Below are 24,668 nucleotides of genomic sequence, written 5' to 3' on the forward strand. Positions count from 1 at the left end.
CCTCTACTCCTCACCTGATATTGTTAGGGTGATTAAATCAAGGAAGATGAGGTGGGCTGGACATGCGGCATGCATGGGGGAGGGAAGGGGTGTTTATAAGGTATTGGTTGGGAGGATACCACTGGGAAGACTAGGCATAGGTGGGATCCTGACATTAAGATGGATCTTAGAGATATCGGAATCGATGGATGCAACTTGCACATGATGGAATCTGGTGGCAGGATTTTGTGAATCGCTGATGAACCTTGATGATGAGCCATGCTTCTGTAAGACCCACCCAACCTCCTATCCAGCCAGGCTATGACACTGACCACTCATCCCTATCAAGTGCCAAGGTCAAGAATGATTAGGATCTGTACCGCCTGGACCCCCCCCCCCCCCCCCCCCCGAATTGCCTTCATTGTGTTTACCGGGGACATCTTTGCTTTTTAGAAGCTTAGATTTAGACCCTGTGCCATGTGAAATTTGTGGTGAACATATTGACAACTAGTGCGAAAATTAAAGAAGTGTTAACATTTTCTTATCACGTTATCTGGCCCCAAAGCATATCATAGGTCTGATAATCTGACAGATAGGCTTGTTATTGAATATCATGGAAAGAAATATGATCCCTAAACCCGAGAACATTTTTCATGTTATGGGAATGGTCGCCCTTAGTTGACTAGTCTTTAGCATGTTCGCCACTGGACCCCAAAGTTCACTGGTTCAGTCCTGGCCGAGGTCAATGGATTTTTATGGGTGATAAAAATCCGTTACACAATTTCCTTCAGAGGGGAAGAAAAGCCGACTGTCCCATATCATAGATATACTGCATGTAAAAGAACCTTATAAGCATAAACGAGATATTTCATAAGCAAAATTCAGCAGCCATTTCTCACCCAAATCTCTTCAGATTCTCTACTAGATGGCTCTAGCACACAAATCAGAATTGAGTAGAAATTGTGCAGAGGCAGTGGGCTTGTCATTCACTACTCATAAATGCACACTTGAAAGACAAATAAACCTCCCACATGGGAGGAGGCCAAGGCTCGGCTTTAGGCTGTTGTGCCATAAAAGAAGAAGGGAAGAAAATGTTCCACTTTTAGAACAATATGTATTCCATGAAATTTAACCAAGATAATATATGGTACACAGATTTTTATACATCAGACATGTTTCTGTAATAACAGTTTATTGTATGAGGACAGAAAGAAATGATATTGTGACCAATGGTAATAGTCAGTACATGTTTGTGGGCTTAGTGGAAACAGCCATAAATAAAAATTAGAAGATCACTTACCAGAGGTGATGAGTGAATGTTCTTAGGTGTGGAGTTTGCTAACAAGTGCAATAGCAGGTGGAGATGGTTGTTGCTTTTATTGCATGGTGGTCACTTGCTTACTCCAGTGATGTTCTCTCCTATCGCTTGCTTTACTCGTCTCATTAGTTTAACTGCTGCTTATCTACTAATGCACATGGTCTCAGTCAGTTCATTACTTGTGGCTCATGATTACAAACTGAGTGGCTGGATCAACTGAGGAATAGATAACGTGTTACTGTAGTTGCATCTTTCAATTCTTAATTATATTTGAGTGTTGAATGGGTTCTATAAAAGAAAATATAATGTTCTCCATTTAACTGTATAGTGGTGGTTGTAAGAAATCATGTTATATGAATGTATTTGCTTAGACTAAAGAATAAATATGTGTTTAAAAGTTGGATGCTGCACATTTAAAAAGGCATGCAGACACACAAACTAAAATATAATGTAAATAGTGAAATACTTAAAGTTACCTCTTAGTATGTCAGTGGATTATTGCTCTGAGATTATTACTTCCTTTATTATCTATCTGCATTTTATAATTAACTTAGGTAATTGTGGTTTCTTCTTCAGAATCCTTTTGGGTAACTGCATGTTTGTGTCTGTCCATCCTTTCCATTGATGTTAGATTTTAATTTCTCTCTTTTTATAAACTTGTGAAAACCAACATCCTGTTGAGAGACAATTCATCTTGATACTTTTTAATCCATATCCCTCATAATATCAGAATGGCTGTCTTGCAAATTTCCGAGGTGAAAAGTGTACTTAATACCATTTAACTTAAATTTTGTACTAAGTTAAATCATTGAATAGCTTTGTTTTCTTCAGAGGATGCATGGTAATTAGAGGTTTTTGATTCCAGTCAGATTACGGCAACAGAGGAATTTTTTAATACAGATTAGAATACAATACAATAAAAATTACAGAATGGGGATTTGTAAATTTGAAGTTCTCACATATCCATGATTCACTGCAATGCAACTAACTTTACCAAATTTGTACAGTATTCATTCATTGTGTTTCAATGATGGAGGTTATGTAACAGTTAGTTGTAAATAATACATTGGTTAACCCTAAAATAACTAGATGGCTTACGGTACCTGGAGGTTCATCACCGAAATAACCAAATCCCTCCACTGGTCCCTGTCCTTGGCCAGCAAAATCCAGTCACCTTTAACTCCTATCTCTCATGGACCCTGCTTGATATTACACTGCCATATATGTCTAGGTCTGCCCAGCTGTCACTTCCCTTCAGGTTTCCCAACTAATACCCGGTGCACACCTCTTTCCCCATCTATGCGTGCTGCATGCCCCGCCCATCTCATTCTTGACTTAATCACCTTGACAATATTGGGGGAGGAATACAAATTTTGAAGCTCATCATTATGCAGTTTTCTCCATACCCCATCCTCTTCTCTCTTAGGCCCAAATATTCTCAACACCCTTTTCTCAAACACCTGCAACCTGTGTTCTTCCCTTCGAGTGATATACCATGTTTTGCACCCGTGTGAAACAACAGGCAAAATATTTTTTTTATATATATTTTAATCTCTAGGTTCTTAGAAATCATATAGGAAGATAAAATATTTTGAACTGAGAAATAGCAAGCATTTCTGGAATTTAGTCTCCCCCTAATTTCCTCATGAATATCATTTTGACTTGTTATTGTTGTTTCCAAATATTTGAACTTTGTCACACTTTTAAAGGATTTATTAACCACCGTAATATGATTTTTCCCACCTCTCTGCTGATAGAATACTAACATGTACTTAGTTCTTTCTGAATTTCCTTATATCCCCACCTTTCTACTAGCTTCTAGTAAAACTTTTGTGTTCTTCCTTATTGCATTTATATCGTAACCCCTAAAATAGATAAAATCATGGATAAATGTGTTATATTTGTATATATTATGTGGTGTCATTGTGTTTTCTTGTGTGGCCTGTGGTTATGAGCATGGGCTGGTGGTAGTCCAGTGTCTGGGAGTGGTTCTAAATAAAATATATCAAATTAGATGTAGGAAGGGAGGCAAAGTTGAAAAGGTTGTGTGAAGTGACTGCACTTGTATGTGAATAGACATCACATATAAAGCATTTATTTTCCATTTTTAACAAACTTTTTCTCAGCATAAGATGCATAATTTCATGATTGGCTTGGCTTTCATTCAAGTAATTGCAGCTAGATGTCGTGAATGCCAATTGTCCCCTCAAACTATTTCAGCTGTCTAAAATGCTTATGAATACTAAATTTTTCTACCTGTGATATATAGTTCATTTATAAAATGGTTCAGTATGTTTAAGTAATGACATCCCTGATAGATTGATTTAAATGAAATGCTCTTTTTAAAGGAACTTCTCAAAAACTTTCTTATGATGGTTATGAGTGCGGTGATACTGATAAAATTGGTTTACATACGTTTAGTTATAAAAGCTGTGGAAGTTCTTCTGCAGTGTCAGGAAAAAACATTTGTAAAGCTCAGATTTCAGTTTCTCAAAGTGGTGGGTATGAAGATGACTGTCTTCTGGCATCCTACAACATGTGGTCTGGTATAAACTGCTTGATGTTTCAGATGTGCTTTCTGCCTCCACCATCAGGGCAACCCCCTGATAGTGGCGAAAGTAAGCAACTCTGAAACTTCAGTAACTTTCTACCAAACAGCACTGCACAATATTCAAGACGACAGCTAACTCCAGATTTGTAGAGTATGTTATTCTGTGCTAAGGTTGTAAGGTGGTTAGCGTTGAAGATGTTGGATTGTGGTGTACATTGTTACCGATCGAGCTTCTCGTGTAGGCTGCGACTTTGGTTTGATACTAACTGTTACCGACAGATCGCTTTTATTATAAGTTCATAGCTGTGGTGCGTTGCCAACCGTTCTGTATGTTGATTATCAGTTGGTAGCCGTGTTGTACGGAAGTGATGTGGCAGATGAGTTGGACGTTAAACCGGCTGAGGAAAGGAGAGCAGCATAGCGTGAGGAATATATTAAGCAGATAATTAGTAAGGAAAATCTGACGTGCCATATTTAATTTTTATGAGACATAGGTCATTGTGATAATTTTTCTTTCGTTTCGAATAGAAGTACAGGTCGCCTTCACGGAATGTGTTGGTTGTCATAAATCCATATTCAGTCACATTTTGTATTATGTAACTCTAAATCTACCTGTTTGTATTGGTTACCTGATCGTGTTACATGGAAGCATACCAAAGAACTTAGAGCTTTTGAGTAATAACGGGATGTAGAATCATAGCTGTACTTCATTGTATTATGGGACAGTGAGATGTATTCAGACTTACAGATTCAAGCTCCTGTGTTTTACTATTCTCAAAACTTGCCTTAGCTTACGATTATTTTTTATGGATTGTAATAGTTGGAATAGGGGACCTAAAGTTTATAATGGGCTCCATATCATAACGAAGCCATATATCTTACTTTCACATTTTTTGCTTTCGTTTGAGGTTGGCAAATACAAACTACACCAGATGTGGTTGAATCTGAAATATGAAACATCTGGTATGGGACGTCATTACCTTATTCTCGGACTGCTATATTTTCGCATAAACACTCCTTGGCCTTATAACTTAGTTTTTGCCTTAACCACATGATGTAAAATCTTTCCTAATTTATATTCAGACAAGTGGTAGAATTCCTTGGTGGATCATAGTGTTTCTAGGCCTCTACCTACACAAATATGTGATTTCAACCAGTGATTACATTGCATGAGCAATTAATAAACATGTGCACCTTAGAATGCATGGCTCCCAGGTTTGGTCTAGTCAGTTTTGTTAATGTTTAAGCTAATCAGTCATAGATCATGCCTGACTAAAAATCAGATCATCAGGAAGTTTACAGTTTAAGAATATGGTGTAAAAATGGTGTAATGTGATTTCATCCCGTGACGTCAGAGTGATAAACCTTCTACGATGAATTTCTACTTGTAATTGCATGAGCAATGATGAGGCAGAATTTTCTTTGATTGGTGAAATAGATCACACTTAGGACCTAGACAGTCATAATAAAGCTTTATTTCTGAATTTTCATTCTTCATAGTCTTAATTGCAACAACTCTTGTTAAGTTTACATACCAATCATGGATTTAGTTATAATTAGTAGTGTATCTGGGGGAGGGTGTATTTTGAAAAATATTAGATTAAGATAACTATTCTGTTTGCACAAGTTTTGGCTCCTTCATAAAATCTTTTACATAAAAAATTTTAATGAATAAAATTCGGGCGTTAAATTTTCAAGTTATGATAATGATGACAGAAGAATATCCATGGTTTGTGCATGCACAGATTTGTTCAACAGGCAAACACTCTGAAGTATGGTCATTAAATGCCTGCTTCATCTTTGTTTCAAATTCTCTGTTTTGACAACTGAAAAATTGTGTGTCAGTTTACACTTCTTTAGTGCCATAAATATATTTTACACTCATTGTAAATAAATGTATTTTCAAGGTGCAATGTACATGTACTGTTCATGAATATGTGACAAGCCATTGCAGAAAATGATTTTGATAATCATTGCATGATTTTGCAGAGGCTTGGTGGTGTGCCCATCATTCTTGACTTTGATTGTGCCCCTACAGCATATTGAATCCATACAAAAATATGAGTTTGATGATATCTAACCTATGATGAAAATTTGTTTTATTTCTGTACATACCATACATTTCCACATCATAAATTAGGGAATCCATTCGGACACCCTGATGATGGAGGCAGTAAGGACCTCTGAAACATTGATAAACATCTACCAGATTACATTACAACCCAGAAGACAGCCATGTTTGTACCTACCACCTAGAGAACCTCAAGTCCTACTTATGACAGCCCTAGTATTTGCTTTATTCCCTCTTTTAAAAATCTCATTTTTAACTGTGGTTATTGTAAAAGAAGACAGAATTGTGTAATATGTCTGTCCTATTTATTTTTCTTTGCCTGTCACTGTGGCCACCCTTAATAAATAAAATAAGTGTGTTTCTTACTGGACTAAAAAGTTATCTAATGGCCATCTCGTGTATTTCTTATGAAACAAAATTGTGTTTTGGGAGGAATTTACTTAAGTACTTTACTGGAAGAGAGAATGTAAAATTTGTCAATTAATGTCATTATTTCTAGTATGTACTCATTTAAATCTTAGTGCTTGATCTGTGAATTCACACAATACATATATATATATATATATAGTTTTTCATATACTTTGTAAGATGTAAATCAGTAAAATGCATGGCATATAGTGGGGCAGCTTTACCTACATCCATAAGAAACATTTCATAGAGCTCTGTCAAGAAGTTACATTTTATGGAAGTGGAGGGTTGATAGGAACTTGCCAATGGTGAGCCAAATTATTACAGTTTTTGTTTAATTTTAATATCCCCCAACCTATGCCTATCAAGGAACTTATTTTCGAGATTACTTGCAACCACAGTTTGTAACCCTGTGTCGAGTAGTACGAAGGTCCAGGGTTGTAGTGGAGCAAAGAATAAACACAAACGTGGATGTTAACAGTCTTTAATGTAGTCCATCAATGTTTGCTGGATATTTATTCTCCGTGATGTAGTCCATACATGTTTCCGTGGAATTTCTACAGTTGCATACATCGCCGCAGAAAAAGTATGACGTGTAACAGCTTTTTAAGTAGGTATATACGAAGAAGTTTTGTAATTAGTAACGTGCTTTTAGTGTCTTTTTAGTTTTAACATACGTGGTTTTTAAGTTTGCAACCAACTAAGGTCAATAGAAAACGGAGAGGAAGCAGTAGGTAAGAGAACAAAGGAAAACAAAATTCCCGCTATACTGGCATCAAAACTTTCAGCAGTCTGCCATCTAGTCTCTCGAGTTTTATGAATAAAGGGTCCAAGTTTAAAGTAGCATTAAAAAGGTACTTAAATTCACACTCTTTTTATTCTGTTGATGAATTTACCTCACAATAGTAATCTATTTCCCCACTCGCCCACTCTATGGTGCAGGATATTCGTGGAAAGGTCGATTGTATACTCGGCTTGTTAAAGAATAGCCCACTTTCCGTATGGGACCTAAAGGTTTAGCACAGTGTTCACAGAAGCCTGCCACTGGACTCTATCCTGAGCTAGCTGCATCCAGTTTGCTCCATTGATTCGTGTCTTGCCAAGGTCCATCATCTTCCCAGGGGTCTCCTCCCTTCACACCTCCCAACCATTACCTTGTAAAGACCCCTCCCCTCCCCCATGTGTGCCACATGCCCTCCCCACTTCATCTTTCTTCATTTAATTACCCAAACAATATCTGGTGAGGAGTACAGGCCATGAAGCTCATCATTATGCAGTTACATACAATACACCAGTATGGAGATGTAAAAATATGGTTAATTTTGGTTAAGAGGGTTTTTACTTTGGCATTGTTACCAGTGCCTGAAGGAGCATGTGATTTGGAATCAACATCTGATCCATTTCAGATCTGGAGTTTGAACATGAATTTATACTGTTGTTAGATTAAGTACATTTGCATGACCAGGATAAGATTCACAAAGTTTGTACTCAAAGACCAAATTTGCAGTGCACCAACCACTTACAGAGTTTATATTAGATTGAAGTCGAGAACAAGCATGAGACTTTGCCTTGGAAAATTTTAATGTTTTCTACAGAAATAGGGTAAATACAAAATTAACTGCATTACATAAATCATTAATAACAGAAAGCTATGCCCTCAAAACATCCTTGTAGTACATTAAAAGGTGACAATAGAGCTCCAGAATAATGGACATTCAGCATCTCTTGGTTAAGGAACTATGAAATGAAATTGTGTAACTATTAAGTAAGACATGTGGAATAAGGTCAAAAGCATTGCTGATGTTAAAGTATATAGAATTAATTTGACCTAATGAATAAATGATATGGGTATCAAAATTTAAGAATAATAATGTTGATTAATGATGATGTAATTACTTTTCTAGTTGTTTGTAATTTTCACTTTTTATGTTTCAGGTAATTTGATTCACTAAGAATGGAGAAGTAGGAAGGTAAGAAATGTGATTTTATGGTTGATCCACCACAAGTGTGAAATACAGAAATGATTTTCTGTCATGGAATTTACTCATTTTGTTCAAAAGTAGTTTGACAACATTTTTAGGAATGTAGTTAATGAGTTCAGTAATATTACCGATTATTTGAGCAGAATGATAGTGGACAAGCATACCCAAATTGAGTAAACATGTTTTCCATATACTTTATTCTGTTTATATTCATTTATTGCTGACCACAGTTAAACATTGCAAAGAGTAATATTTTTGTTGTATTTTGTCAAATATTCACCATTTTGCAAAATGTCCTAAATAAAAGTTGTAGATTTTAATGAGATGTATATTTTATGTCACCAACTGTGTGCATGATGAAAAAACTGACAGAATCTCATTTCCTTGAGTTTAAAGTAAAATAGTGGTTATGTTGGACTAATATTCTTTTAATGATAGGGCTATAGTTTCTGAGCCGGTTAAGAAATTACCTTTCTTTTATAGATTTTGATAGTTTCCTGATCCAGTTCAGCTATGTCCACCTCCCATATTGTTTATGTAAGGTTCACTTTAATATTTCCACCTGTGCTTAGGTCTCTCTGTTTTTACTACATGCCTTGTCCATCTTATCTTTCTTGATTTGATCTCAATGATATGTGGTGAAAATTACGAATTATGAAGGTCTTCTGTACCGGGAGAACGGAGAAAACTTGTTATAAACATATTTGTAGGTTAATTTCCTCTCATCACACTTTTTCAAACATGCTTAATCTGTGTATGAATTGAAGATTTTGCGGCAACTGAAGTTGATGAAAGACTCTTGGGCTACAAGCTGCATCACGTGGCTGAACGGTGAAGAAACCATATCTTCTGCCATTTCAAGAACAATCTCTGTTCTTGAATGGTTTGGAGAAGATGTGGTTTGTACACTGTTCAGCCACCTGATGCAGCTTGTAGCCTGAGAATCTTTCATCATGTTCAATTTCTGTTTTCTTAGAATGAGACAATATTGGGGGAGAAGTACACATTTTTAAGCCCATCATATACAGTTTTCTCCATGCCCCTTCCTCATCTCTCCTGGGCCCAAATATCCTCTTCAGCACCCTATTCTCAAACATCTTCAATCATTTTATACACATTTCTCCCTCATCTCCCCTTATTGCATCTCCTTGCTTAAGCCTGTTCTGTGTATAAAATACATCATACGAATGTTTATAAATAAAGTTTTACTGTAGGATTCATTCAGACACATTTTACATATTCTGACTATTTTCAATGATGTGTTGTATTCAGTGAGAATGTAGCATAATGCTTTCCTCCTAATTGAATCATTGACTTTCTGGAAGTCTATTAATAGCTGATATACTGTCACATTTTACTCATATCTTTTCTACAGTATCTGACAATTACAGAATATCTGATCAGTTGTTTATGAAGTATATTGAAATCCACATTGATGATGCCTACATATATAGTTTTCCTAGATGGAAGAATGTTTGACCAAATTTTGTATGTGATTGGGAATGGTGGTTTTCTTTGTTTTTACTACAGTCAGTTTTACAATTTTTCTTATTAATAGTTACAATAATAGATTTCTTACACTTCTTGTGGAGTTCTTGCTTATTCCTTATCCCTGAAGATGGAGACAGTATGTTTCTCCAAAATATTGGCATCTGCCTTTGAATTTACACAGCAGGAAAACCCAGAACAACAATAATTCTCACCACAGTAAAAAGATCTGATGGCTCAGCTGTATGTATTTTAGTTGATCTAACATCATTAACCCCATGTACATTTAATAACTGGCAAAAATAATTTTTACACCTGCTGAGAATGCTGTGAGAATCTTCAAGCAGATAACCATTATATTTTACCAAGGAAGTTCTAAGCTGGTAAACCTTGTTAAATTTATATATGCATATCTGTAGGTGTTTAATTTTTTTTTTAATGTTGTATGCTGATTAGTTTTGTCTCCTGAAAGTTGTACTTTCATATATTACATTGTTCATATAATTTCCATGGGTTTGGATTCTGTAACCACTGCAGCTTAGTCTGCTTCCTTTTGTATAATAATTTTTAATTTTCTTCATCAAACCATGGTTTGACTGAAAATTTGATATTAGTTTCCCCACATAAAGTGTAAACTTTTAGCAAGAAGAAGTAGTACAGATCGTAAAGCACCATTATCTTCATTAAATAACATGCAAATTGTTTATATTTCAGACCACATTTAGTGTGTCGTAAATTTACTCTTCTCCACTTTTAAGAAAATGGAGTGGCCTTGGCTTAGGACCAGGATTTCAGAAATATAGCTTAAACCTTCCAGCCACTTGACAAAGTACATTTGCTCATAGTCTTCAGTCAGATATTTTTATAACATTAAATGTTAGAGCCAGTGAACAAAAGCAATTAAATCTTTAATTTGCTTTCTGCTTGTCACATGTAATGATTATTTATTACATTCTTAATAGATTTGGACCAAGGTTAAGAATGTATTCATCACTGGTCAGTGCTATTACATGTGGAACATGTTTCTGGATCCCTGCTTAGGATTGGTTTGTTTTACAAGTATATTTGTTTATTTATATTGCAGAACATAGATCAGGACAACCACCAGATGTGACATATATGCAACTTTCTTATGCTGCTGTTGCTGCAAATGTTAGACCCAAACAGCAGGTTGAAGCAGCTGTGCAACCACCTGTAGACTTCTGAAGCACAGGCAGGAAGGAGAGGGCCTACAGGTGCACCTCCATGTGATGTTGCTGGTGTAACAGGAGTAACTCCATCGCCTGGTTTGACTGGTGCAAGAGAACCACCATCACCAGAGGCAGTTGTTACCTCTCCACCTGGGGTAACTGGACCACAAGGAAAGACTCAACCAGTAGTGCTAAAAGGTATGTGAAGTGCCATTTGAGGTGATCCATGACATGCTATTAATTTTTGTGTTTGGATAAAATAGATGGGAGGACAACTTAGCACATGAAAAACATATGATCATTGACAGACTATAATGAACAGTTGAATATCTTTACAGTAAGAATGCCCAGGCTGTGCTGTGGAATTCTGTTTCTTCCATATGCTGGGAGCAAGGCAGTATCATAGTGAATTTGGCCAAGAAGACGGGATTTCTAACACTTCTGTGAAGTTTATTTTTCGTGGTCATTATATGGAAATTATATCGGAGTTTATGTCTCATGTTAAAAGCCATTACAGTAGGGCACCGCTTATACCGCAGGTTAGGGACCAGACCCCCGCCGTAAAGCGAAAATCGCCGTAAAGCGGATCTTTGCCTTTTTTCACTTGCAAATGCATATCGTGTTTACACTATCATACAGTAAGTGCACAATAGCACTAGGCCTAAGAAAACGATATGAAAGTAAAATTAATATCAGTAGTACACACATTGTGGCTCGTTTGATCTTCAATCCACACAACTAAAAGTTTTTCCATGTCAGCAATAAGTCTATCTCTCTTTCTTATGACTTTAGAGTTCATTCGTGTGGCACTTTTAATTTCATTTAACACTTTCTCCTTAGCGTTCACGATGGTACTAACAGTTTGGCGAGCTAGAATTAGCTTACGTCCTATCTCGGCCATAGACATGCCTTGTCCACGAAGTTTAATCATCTCTAACTTGGCATTTAATAAAGAGGCTTACGACTCCTCTTTTTATCGCTACTACCCTTAGACGTCTTTGTAATTACACTGTAGTAACACAAACATATTATATAAATATACAGTTTGTAATAATTTTGAAAAATTGCCAGAAATACGGAGACGCGGAGCGCACAAAAGCTGTAAACAGGCTGAATCAGCGACGATAAAATGGCGCCGGATGCACTTCTCTGACTCAGCTGTTGAGCGCCGTATTAGCGAATCGCCGAAAAGCGGGGCCCTACTGTAGTCGAAAATGAAAACACCTCTCACTTCTGTGATTTTTGAAAAGTTTATTCTTTCACAACTGGTCAAGAAATTCCTGCTTTTATGGAACCCAAAGATTTGTTACATTTTGTTTTACATAGACTCTCTATTGCATTGGACCATATCCTGGGCCACTGTAGTCCACACTGTATTTCTCCGAGATCTATTTTTATATATTTTAATGTTTTCCTCCCATTTATTTCTGTATCTCATATGGTTTCCTTTAGGTCGATCTTAGGAAAATATGGTTGGAGGGTATGGATTGGATTCATCTGGTTGTGAACAAGGTAATCAACATACAGGTTTGATAATGGGTTGGGAATTTATTGACTAGCTAAGCATGCTATTAGCTTAAACTTCTTGACGATGGTGAAGAGTCAATTGAATTAAAATTTACTTGGATATTATCCATTGTCTAGTAGATATAAAACGTAAAACGACGTTTCGGAGATGGGACTCTCTATCTCCGTCTTCAGGTTCCTACACAGATGGGCCCACTAGATAGAGCTAATCCCTATCTCCGGACCGGAGGGATTAGTAATCAGTTTGACAACAATTATCCAAGGAGTTAAAAGCCTTATATATTAATTTAGGAAAGAAATCTGGGGGACAGAAGAAAGAACAGGCAACTGGAGGCCAACCTGAGAAGCCACAGAAAACTGTCACTGTTCAGAAAGCCGGTGGAGATGCACAACCAGGGCCACCACTTGTGCAGCAACTCCAGACAGATGGAGAAGAACCTGGGTCATCAAAACAGAATAAGAAGAGGATACAACCACCCCAAGTGATGGAAGTTGGCGGGGCTGTCAGCCCGTTGGAACAAGAGGAGAAGCAGATGCAACAGCCACATGCACTGCAGCCAGCTAAGTCTCCTAGGTAGAGGCCAGAAACCACCGGATAGTGGTGTAACGTTCTACTTTGTATAGATTCGTTTGGCTTTAGTCTTACTAATGTGGTAGTGTGGCTTGGCATGGAGCAAGGCAAGTTCCCAAGGATGCTGGTGTCAGCTTAAACATGCTCAGCTAATATGATAGAAAATACGTCCATGAGGCTACAACTTGTTTCATAAGACTATCATATTTATTTCTAACACTAAGTTCTACATAAATTTCACATTTAATTTAAAACATTACCTTCTTAATTTAGGCTAATTCACTTTATCCTTAGTATACTCTAGTTACAAAATTTTGAATATTTATTCATCCACCCATACTATACTTGGATTCATCTCCTCAGAACTTGCCTGTTAAAAGTAGCCCGATCAGACAAAGAGTACAAATTATAAGCCCTTCATTATGGAATATCATGTGTCCCGTTAACTTATTAATTTAATATCTTCCCCTCAGCACTTTGTTTTGAAACATTCTCAAGTGTGCTCTTTAAAGTGAAAGACCAGGTTTCTTACCTCTGCAAAACTATGTAAAATTGTAATTCTATTTTTTTATCTTACGATTTTTGATAGCATACTGTAACACTAAATATTCCTAACTGAATGGTAGGAAGCATTTTCTGAATGAAATCAGCTCTTAATTTTATCATGAATGTGATTTGGGTTTGTCATTGTTATTCCAAAGTGCTTGAACATTGCCACATTTTCAAAGACTGTGTTACGTGTTTTCATGATTTTATTTGAATTATTATGTGAGCCACAAAAAACAAGTTTAGACCAATCTCCGTACTAACCAACCTCTAATGGGTTTTGTGTGCTTTTTATTGTATTATAATTTGTACTAATATAATTGGGGGAGCTGGGATAGCTCGGTCAGTATAGTGACTAGCTAAGGGCTGGACGACCGGGGTTCCATCCCCGACGGGGGCAGAGGATGTTTCCTCTAGCTTCTGCGTCCAGACCGCCTCTGGGGCCCACCCAGCCGCCTCTACAATGGGTACCGGGGGGTCTTTTCCCGGGGGTAAAGGCGGCCGGGGCGTGAAGCTGACCACTCACCCCCATCTAGTGCCGAGGTCAAGAATGAGTAGGAGTTATACCTCCACTCCCCCCAAGCCCCTACATGGTGTATAGTGGGACAGCTTTACTTTTACTTTTACTTATATGATTGAATAATGTGTAATTCTCATGTCTTGTAAGATATTTCTGACTTGTATATATTATGTTGATGCCTGATTGACTTTCGAGTAGGTGTTCAGAAAACTGTAGGTGATACATTTCCTGTGGGAGCCATAACAAAATCACTCCAGTCCTTGCAAATACCTGCAAGAAAGGATCGGAAAAAGTGTGGAACTAGGGATCGATCAATAACTGTCGAAACTAATCATTTTGCACTGGACCTAACAAGACTGTTTACTCCAAGTTTCATGAAAATCGGTCACTAACTTAAAAGTTATTAGATAATGATAGACGTGTAGATATGATGTGAAACTTGAGGTTCTCACTATGGTGGAGATCTTGTTGATCTTGTGGGTTGTAATGCTATGTGTACTTGTTGGTAGATACCAGTGGTTCTCACCTACAAGTCCACACAGCATTATAATCTAGAAGACCAATGTTGACATACAAATGATGATACCATAAGCCTATCTTTCATCATAAAGTAAGGAAAGTTTTAGAAGGGAGGCCAAAGCCCACCCTTGGCTGAGCACCGAGGAAGAAGAAGAAACTAAAAAGAAGAGAAGGGAAAGGAAGACAACTGAAAATGCGTAGTGCTTACTGACGGCATAGTATACTTGCGATATGAGTTTCTGATATGTGTTTGGATTATAAATACATGTGCTATATGTTTTAGTTGGAACTAAATGCATTAAATTAAAACTTAACAGCAACTGAAAGTGTTACATTCACTTTTGATTTGGTTATAAGAATGTTTTATTGTGGTTGTTTGTACTTAATGTAACTGGAATGTTTTTGTTTCACAGTGGTACACAAAGGTTTTTCTTCACCAAAAAATGTTGTTGATATTCTTATGGAGATATGCGACCTCAGTAGTGAAGACCTTCATCAAGAATTGTCAAAGGAGCGGAAGAGAGATTTTATGAACTATATTCTTGGTAAGAATAATAATAAATGTCAGTATATGAATTTGATGGCAGCATGCATAAGTATAAGTGATGTGAGACAAACTTATTTTCAACAAATTTCTGTTCTAGGCCTTAACGTTGATTATATGCTTCCAAATGTGCCAACAAGCAAGAGAACATGCAAAGTGAACAGAGTTGTTGAAAATGCAGTTAAACAGATGTGAGTATGATACTTAAGTAAACATATTGCTTAGTGCAGGGTCTTTCTTGAAAAATTGTTTGTCACTCAGTCAGCCAAGGTATTCCCTCTTTATATGGAGCCCAAATGTTTGTCACTGTATTGTCAGAGTCTCACTGTAGGGCATTGTCTTGTGTAATTTGAATTTAGAATGTACCTAAACACCATTTCTTTAAGATCAGTTTTAGTTTTTTCCTCTTGTCCGCACGCTGGTCTCTTAAGTGATACACCAATTTAATGGTAGTTACAACACCTGTTTTACTGTTTGGAGATTCTGGGTTCAAATCTTACTTTCCTATTTGAGATTTTTTCAGTTCTTCCAGGCAAATGGTGTTAAAATACCTTCATACAAAATACAACATCATAGGGACCCATTTGATACCTAACATTGTGTTGCTGTTTCCCATTTGGCCTTTGAAGCATGGCCATCTGACAGTCTACTCAAAATACATACATAGACAAGTAAACACTAATACTTTATACATTTCAAGTGAGTCAGAAGCAGTCTTAGTTTGGGGAAACATTTCATACCAGTACAGTGTAGAAGGGGCTGTTCATTTCTTGGATTAGTAAACATTGAAACTTGTGCTTGGAGAGTGAGGTGGAAATACTACAGATTATTTTAAAAGATACAGAGAAAAGTATCCTAATTGTAGAGAGCCGGATCGTACTATGGTACAAAAACGAAATCTGAACCTTTAATAGACTCTCCCAAACCTCCCTCATGCCACTTGAGTCAAGGTCGCCCTTGTTTCTAGGCCGTTGGCTATGACAGTTGTGCAAAATCTGTGCAGGTGTGAGCAGAATGTGTGTTCATTCTCGAACATTACTTTGCATAAAAATCATTTGATGTTGTTTGTGAAGCATTTAGCAGTGCAATAAAGTTCTGATTAAGACATCCAATACAGTGACTAGTAACAACATTTTGGGACAACAGAAAACATGTATTTTTGCCCTCGGTGGTCTAGTGGTAGCGTGCTGGCCACTGGACCGAAGGCTTGTGGGTTCAAAGCTGGCCAAGGTTGATGGATTTTTGAGGGGATAAAAATACATAGTACGACTTCCTCTGGAGGGGAAGTAAATCCGGTGGTACCATGTCACAGATTTACAGCATGTAAAAGAACCTTATGATCATGAATGAGATGTTTTGTAAGCAACTGTTTCTCACCCATGTCTCTGGTAGAGGCTTTGTTATGGGCTGATCACTCATCCAAGAAGTCCTTCCCAAATGTCTAAAAAATAGATCAGAAACCTCCAAAAGGAGGCCTCTATGCTCCATGTAGGAGTGAAAAGGGCATAAGAAAAAGAAGAAGGAAACATGTCTGGCATTGGACAGTGTTGACAGGTAAGATGTTTCATGTTGTTGAAGAAACGTCAGAAACACGTTGTCTTGTTATTCACACGTGCATGCACATGCGCATGAGTTGTAGATAGGTTTGCATTCTGAATGGAAGAAACTGCGTGTAGATAAATTTGGATGTGAGAGGTGGTTCGTGCAGAATTTTGTATAAACATATTGTGTATGTAGGATTTGAGGTTTTCACAGCAGTGAGTATGAAGATTTCTGTCTTCTGGGTTGTTGCGCTGTGTAGTCTGGTTGATGTTGACCTCTGAAACGTTGGTCAACATCAACCAGACTACACAGCTCAACAACCCAGAAGACAGAAATCTTCAACATATCGTGTTCTTTTCTTTTGTGAAGGTTTGAGTTGGATAGTGGCAGATCAATATCAGTTGCAGAATACATTGCCCAAGAGAAGAAGATACGGCTTTCATATCCTCATCTCCTATGTCTTCATGTTGGCTCACTGAATAGGTGCAGTCCAATTTATGCTCCAGCGGAAGTAAGTAAAGCATAGTTATTTTCGTATCATAGTGTTAATATGCACTGTTGCTAGTCACCATTAGCATCCAAAAGTATTTGGCTGGTAAGTAACTTTTTGCCATTTTTATTTAATTTTAGCCTTCTTTCCTTGCTTTATATGAACCAGCTTGATCAGTCATTATAGTGATTATGCTGTGGGGTGGATGATTGAGGTTGAGTTTGGCTGGCTGATTAATTATTTTTCATGATATTCCTCAGTCTTTTAAGGTGAATGCCAGAGAAGTGTTATGAAGCAGGGAAGACTGCTTTTTTGTTAATCATTATGTAATCATTCTTTATGGTTACTTTGTCCTTTCATTTTATTTAGTCTCCACCTAACTTCCTCATGAGGAAGTTAGGAGGAGACTAAATTCCAGAAATGCTTGCTACTTCTCAGTTCAAAATATTTTGTCTTCCTGTCTGATTTCTAATGCTACGCTTACACGGCGAGAGTTGAGAGCGGCAGTTGGTCTCAAGTCAGGTATATGGAGAGAGGTATCGGAGGGTGTTCAGACGTTGAGAGAATGTTGCTACTGTCAGCCTGAGAGGTTCTCTCAATTGAGTGAAATATATCTCTAAATGTCAAGCTTCTCTCATGACAATTTACACAGTGAGGCACTGAGAGTGGCTATAATGAGACATAACGGAACTCTACATGGAGTTGACAATGAACTGGAGCCGCCATAGGTCAGTGTGTTTAGAATGGCAGATGAACAACAACGTATTGCGGCAGCTGCGGTAATTTTAATTCTCTTGAAGAGGAGAAGACAGAGAACAATTTGGGTAAAGCCCTGGATTTCATGGCGTAGTAGTCATGGGGCATATTCGTGCCTTGTCAGGGAGTTGTGGGTGGAAGATCCCATCCGGTTACGAATTTTACTAAGAATGTCGTCAACCCATATAGAAGAAATAGTAACATACTTCTCTCAAGAAACTTCTTATTTTCGATGTACGGCCATTGCGTTCTGAAAGTGTCTGCTGCACCATGACCCGACTTTTTGGTCTGTACTTTCTGCAATTCCTCGGTGTACTGACACCTATAGCAACGCATGCAAACTCCGTGATTACATTGCACATTACATTAATAAAAATGAAAGTACACGAATATTTGCTTCTGCAGTAATTTGTCACACTTGGGGGGGGGGGGGGGGGGTTATGCAGTTTCCTTTGCACTTAGTTTACTGTTGTTTGAAACCTGGCTGCCATCCCTGATACACCTTATTTATTAAAACCTTGTCTCTCTATGATTTTTCAAAAACATTCCACAGACATGTTGCCGATTTGTACTCCTCAGTCAAATGTTTTGTTTGTTCGGCAGTCCACAACTTCCTTCTCCTTGCGTTAGCAATTTCTGCTCTCATGAGAGTCAATAAAATTCAGCTGTGTTGAACTTCGTAGAGCACTACTATTCAGAGTTTAGTGTGGTCACAGGCTCAATTGCTGTATGGTTTACACCAGTGGTATTCAACATTTTTTCTTCGCGTACTCCCAGATATAATTTCTCTTCAACTTTGTACCCCCAAAGTTGTTGGTGTATAATTCAAGTTATATATAGTATATAATCTACATCTTAAATAAATTACATCAAAAATAATGTGAATAATAAATTTTAAATGAGAGAAAGGAGAATCAAGCTATTAAATAACAAATATATTATTGCCTATTATATAAAAATTAATAAAGGACAAAGGTATTTTAGCAAAGCAAAATTATATGTTTTATCGATTATTAATTAATGTGGTTCAGACCTGTTAATGTGATGATTGAGCTTGTTTCTGGCACACCAGCACCTCTATTCGGGGACGAATATTCGAGAGTGCGAGGATCAGAGATGGTTCTGGGTTCAAGCGGTTCCTGCGTTTCGTTTTGATTGATGTCAGTGCAGAGGAGCCTTGCTCACACAACTACGTTGATGGGAATGGCAGGAGGTGTGAAATGGCAGCGCCACTAAGCTCCTTGAACTCTTTGCGAGCAGCAATCCAAAAGTTGCAGATTGACATATTTTCGAATTTTATTTTCAGTGAACCTTCAACGGACATTTCCAGCAGGTTTTCTTTTAATTTTAAGGGAAGATTAGAGGAATTGATGGTGGTGGTATAAAAAGGGTTTGTAATCCAATCTGTGGTATTGTCTTCTCTCTCAATTTCTGGAAAGTATTTCAAACATGACCGCTTTTTTGGCCTGACATTGAAGCAGCCCCATCAGTGGATACACTGACACATGATTCCCACTGCAAATCTAATTCCAGTCTTATGAAACTGTCAAGGATTTTAGAAATATCTTCTCCCTTTGTATGGTCTGGTAATTGTTTGCATCCGAGAATTTCATCAGCAATAACCCCTTTCTTAACATCAAAATACTGAATGTATACAAGCAGCTTGGCTTCATTAGAAACATCCATCGATTCATCAATTTCAATTGCAAATATTTTGTCAATTTTAATGTTCTCTGTAATTTGCTCAACAACATCTTGTGCCATGTCATGAATTCTGCGACCTACAGTTGTATCAGAACTCAGAATCGTTTTATTGCATTTGCAGTTTTTTTTTTTTTTTTTTTTAGCATTTTATCTGCTATAATTAAAGCACCAGGCAGAATGAGAGACTCTACTGCGGTATATGATGATTTATGTTTTGCAGCAAGCATTGCTAATTCATACGATGTCTCTAATGCCACCTTTGTTGATTGTGTAAAATTATGTATAACATTTGAAGTTTTACGTACATTTTCTGCTTTGTGTTTGAAAAATTCAGCTGGCTTGTCCTTAAACTCACCCTGATTGGTCACTAAGTGCCGGTGAAGTAGAGATGGTTTCATAGAGTTGTTCGATATAATTTGGTTGCAGATTTCACAGGTTTGAAACAAACCCATATTTAATGTAGGATTCATTGTAATACCTGTATTTCACTTTGTCCGCCTTCACATTTTTTGGGATTTTAGGCTTACTTGTAGATGGTTCAACACTACTCATACTAACATCACAGGTTGAAACAGAAACTGTCGCACTTTTCAGTTTTTGTGACTAAACACTATCGTCATTTTCACGCTTCCTTTTTTAATAAATTTATCCATGTTGCAATACGGAAGATGAAAATAATGATTACTGCCGTGGTTTCAAGAAGGAACTGAGTGAAGGACGACTAATCTGCACTTACGAGGTGCGATCGGAAAGTTTCAAGACTGCGCCTATAAAAACCCGTACACTTATCTCAGGTATTCAATTCATCCATCACCCTCGAAGTAGTTCCCCTGGGAGTGAACACAACGATCCCAGCGCTGCTGCCAAGCCTGGAAGCATCCCTGGAAATCTTTCTTTGTCAGCCTGTCAAGCACCATCTGCGATTCTGCCTGAATCTCTTCTATCGTCTCAAATCTCCTTCCCTTTAGCTGAATTTTCATCTTTGGGAAGAGGAAGAAGTCACACGGAGCTTAGAAAGGAAGTTGTGGTCGGTTCTTGCAACAGCTTTGAGCTCCTGACAAACGAGAAGTCGATTCTGCTTCTGGTCCTCAGACAGGATGCGTCGCATGTGGAGTTCTTCCTTTAGAATCAGCTGATAGGTCCCATAGCCTATCCCAACAATGTCGCACAAGTCGTTGATGGTACGATGTCGATCTTCGTGAATGGCCTGCCGAATCTTCGTAACATTTTCGGGCGTTGTGCTCGAAGATGGTCGTCCAGAACGCTCGTCATCATCGACAGAGGTTCGGCCATTTTTAAAACGTGAATGCCACACAAAAGTTTGTGCACGACCCATTGCGGACTCCCCAAATGCTTGCTTTAGTATTTCATAGGTTTCCATAGCCGTTTTGGCGAGTCTTTGGCAAAATTTGATGCACACTCTTTGTTCATGAAAATCCGCAATCACAGGAGGGTCGGTGTAATGCACTACCAAAACGCCCGTAACTAAGAAACAAATGCTAATTCGATGATGCCGGCTGGCACACTGATTCACTATGAATGTAGGCCGCACCCCCTAGCGGCAGAAGCTCGTACTACATCCGGTTCGCCCTCTATTGACACAGTCTTGAAACTTTCCGATCGCACCTCGTATAACTGATCCGTGTTTTAACAAGAAGTAAACAAACCGAGCCTGCATTTCACAACAATGACCACACGCCACAGAAAGGTGTTAGGATGGAACAGAAAAGTCAAGTAAAATTAAATTAACTTAGTAAATTATTAAACAATAATCATTATTTACAGAGCCGGTAACGTACTACATGTATACTCATCGCAAAGCGACAGGTCACTAACCTTGTAGACATTTACGCCCGACTTAAAACTGATCACAGAATTAGATCCGACACGACTTGTTGGAGCTGTGATAATAAACTGAAGAGTATTTTGGAATAATGAAATTGAAAGAGCAAGGCCAGGCAAAATGTTTTGGTGTTGTTACAAAAACATCATTCGGTATTTCCGAGTCATAAAACCAGCAACCACTTCCCATGCCTCTCTTGCCGGAAGCGGCAATTGTCAAAGTACAAGGTAATATGAAGGAGTGCATCTGTTTGTTTATTGCCCCATCAATACATTGAAGTAGGTTCATTGCATGGTTAAAAGAAGAGAAAAACAGCCAAAATTACATTCACAAGGAAATATAGAGACAACTAATTTGTGAAAATACTTGCCACTGTGCATTTCAGAATCATTTATTTTTCCAATTTTCTCTTCAGAACAATTAAAATATGCATAAATATATATAACTAAGACCATAATTTTGCCTCCTCTCTTGTATAGGTCTGATATTTGATAGCTGATCACACTTTTAGCTTCTCAAGGACTCCGTTTAACGTGATTAGTTTTATTTAATTAGTTAATAACTGAAATCACAATGTGCACTAGTAGAAATTATTAACACATACATCAATTAAACATGCTAATTATCAACTTACAGTTCTGCTACCTGACATTAAAGACTGAAGCATCTTAAGGACAGAAGATATCAAACTTGCTTGGAACTGGATACCAAATACTGAGTATAAATGCATAGAAAACCTGCAGATGTACTTTCCACTGGATAACTGACCAACCACTGCTTAGCACACCAGCTATGTACATGGAGTTCAAGGGTGAAAATCACAGAATGGGGCCAACTATCCTGACTGATGCTGTTTCTGACTTTCCTCATTTCCTTAATGAAAATTCTGGGATAGTATCTTGAAATAACCCACAACCACTTCTACTTTATCACTATATAACTTATGCGCCTGAAAAACATAGTTAATTAAATCAACACCACAGAGTACCGAGCAGTGCTCTCACGTGGTAAGCTTTGACATTTGTTTCTCCCAGACTTTAGAGAACACAGTCCTCCTTGAAAAGCTAATAGCATTGAATAAAAATTTACTTGGATATTATCCATCGTCTGGTAGATATAAAACGTAAAACGACGTTTCGGAGATGGGACTCTATCTCCGTCTTCAGGTTCCTACACAGTTGGGCCCACTAGATAGAGCTAATCCCTCCGGTCCGGAAAATAGTCAGAATATGTAAAATGTGTCTGAATGAATCCTACAGTAAAACTTTATTTATAAACATTCGTATGATGTATTTTATACACAGAACAGGCTTAAGCAAGGAGATGCAATAGGGGGAGATGAGGGAGAAATGTGTATAAAATGTTTGTTTCAAAGACTGAAGGGAAGAGAGCACTCATAAGACCTAGGCATTTATGGGAGGACAATATTAAAAATGGACAGTGACAGTTTTCTGTGGCTTCTCAGGTTGGCCTCCAGTTGCCTGTTCTTTCTTCTTTCCCCCAGATTTCTTTCCTAAATTAATATATAAGGCTTTTAAATCCTTGGATAATTTTTGTCAAACCGATTACTAATCCCTCCGGTCCGGAGATAGGGATTAGCTCTATCTAGTGGGCCCAACTGTGTAGGAACCTGAAGACGGAGATAGAGAGTCCCATCTCCGAAACGTCGTTTTACGTTTTATATCTACTAGACGATGGATAATATCCAAGTAAATTTTAATTCAATTGACTCTTCACCATCGTCAAGAAGTTTAAGCTAATGGCATGCTTAGCTAGTCAATAAATTCCCAACCCATTATCAAACCTGTATGTTGATTACCTTGTTCACAACCAGATGAATCCAATCCATACCCTCCAACCATATTTTCCTAAGATCGACCTAAAGGAAACCATATGAGATACAGAAATAAATGGGAGGAAAACATTAAAATATATAAAAATAGATCTCGGAGAAACACAGTGTGGACTACAGTGGCCCAGGATATGGTCCAATGCAATAGAGAGTCTATGTGAAACAAAATGTAACAAATATTTGGGTTCCATAAAAGCAGGAATTTCTTGACCAGTTGTGAAAGAATAAACTTTTCAAAAATCACAGAAGTGAGAGGTGTTTTCATTTTGGACTAATGGCTTTTAACATTAGACATAAACGCCGATATAATTTCCATATAATGACCACGAAAAATAAACTTCACAGAAGTGTTAGAAATCCCGTCTTCTTGGCCAGATTCACTATGATACTGCCTTGCTCCCAGCATATGGAAGAAACAGAATTCCACAGCACAGCCTGGGCATTCTTACTGTAAAGATATTCAACTGTTCATTATAGTCTGTCAATGATCATATGTTTTTCATGTGCTAAGTTGTCCTCCCATCTATTTTATCCAAACACAAAAATTAATAGCATGTCATGGATCACCTCAAATGGCACTTCACATACCTTTTAGCACTACTGGTTGAGTCTTTCCTTGTGGTCCAGTTACCCCAGGTGGAGAGGTAACAACTGCCTCTGGTGATGGTGGTTCTCTTGCACCAGTCAAACCAGGCGATGGAGTTACTCCTGTTACACCAGCAACATCACATGGAGGTGCACCTGTAGGCCCTCTCCTTCCTGCCTGTGCTTCAGAAGTCTACAGGTGGTTGCACAGCTGCTTCAACCTGCTGTTTGGGTCTAACATTTGCAGCAACAGCAGCATAAGAAAGTTGCATATATGTCACATCTGGTGGTTGTCCTGATCTATGTTCTGCAATATAAATAAACAAATATACTTGTAAAACAAACCAATCCTAAGCAGGGATCCAGAAACATGTTCCACATGTAATAGCACTGACCAGTGATGAATACATTCTTAACCTTGGTCCAAATCTATTAAGAATGTAATAAATAATCATTACATGTGACAAGCAGAAAGCAAATTAAAGATTTAATTGCTTTTGTTCACTGGCTCTAACATTTAATGTTATAAAAATATCTGACTGAAGACTATGAGCAAATGTACTTTGTCAAGTGGCTGGAAGGTTTAAGCTATATTTCTGAAATCCTGGTCCTAAGCCAAGGCCACTCCATTTTCTTAAAAGTGGAGAAGAGTAAATTTACGACACACTAAATGTGGTCTGAA

The 24,668-nt window shown here is 37.7% G+C and overlaps 1 protein-coding gene across 5 annotated transcripts in view; it reads left to right on the forward strand.

Moving 5' to 3' along the window:
- The first annotated feature begins 373 nt into the window (after nucleotides 1-373).
- The window catches only part of LOC110838885 (kelch-like protein 10), a 46,356-nt gene continuing 22,061 nt past the window's right edge, over nucleotides 374-24,668 (forward strand). For 2 of the 5 annotated variants that reach the window (XM_087346406.1, XM_087346410.1), the window contains exons 1-7: nucleotides 374-6,937; nucleotides 8,263-8,297; nucleotides 10,882-11,185; nucleotides 12,806-13,088; nucleotides 15,084-15,215; nucleotides 15,315-15,405; nucleotides 17,126-17,267. In XM_087346406.1, the coding sequence (XP_087202532.1) occupies nucleotides 13,061-13,088; nucleotides 15,084-15,215; nucleotides 15,315-15,405; nucleotides 17,126-17,267 (393 nt within the window). In that variant the 5' untranslated portion in view covers nucleotides 374-6,937; nucleotides 8,263-8,297; nucleotides 10,882-11,185; nucleotides 12,806-13,060. Of the gene's footprint in view, nucleotides 7,062-8,262; nucleotides 8,298-10,881; nucleotides 11,186-12,805; nucleotides 13,089-15,083; nucleotides 15,216-15,314; nucleotides 15,406-17,125; nucleotides 17,268-24,668 lie in introns of all 5 variants that reach the window. The other 3 variants (XM_087346409.1, XM_087346407.1, XM_087346408.1) reach the window with 3 other exon arrangements.

The sequence above is a fragment of the Zootermopsis nevadensis genome, unplaced genomic scaffold (genome assembly GCF_977971745.1).
Source record: "Zootermopsis nevadensis isolate Lab colony 2312 unplaced genomic scaffold, Znev_1.0 Znev_ptg000010l, whole genome shotgun sequence".
Classification (NCBI taxonomy): domain Eukaryota; kingdom Metazoa; phylum Arthropoda; class Insecta; order Blattodea; family Termopsidae; genus Zootermopsis; species Zootermopsis nevadensis.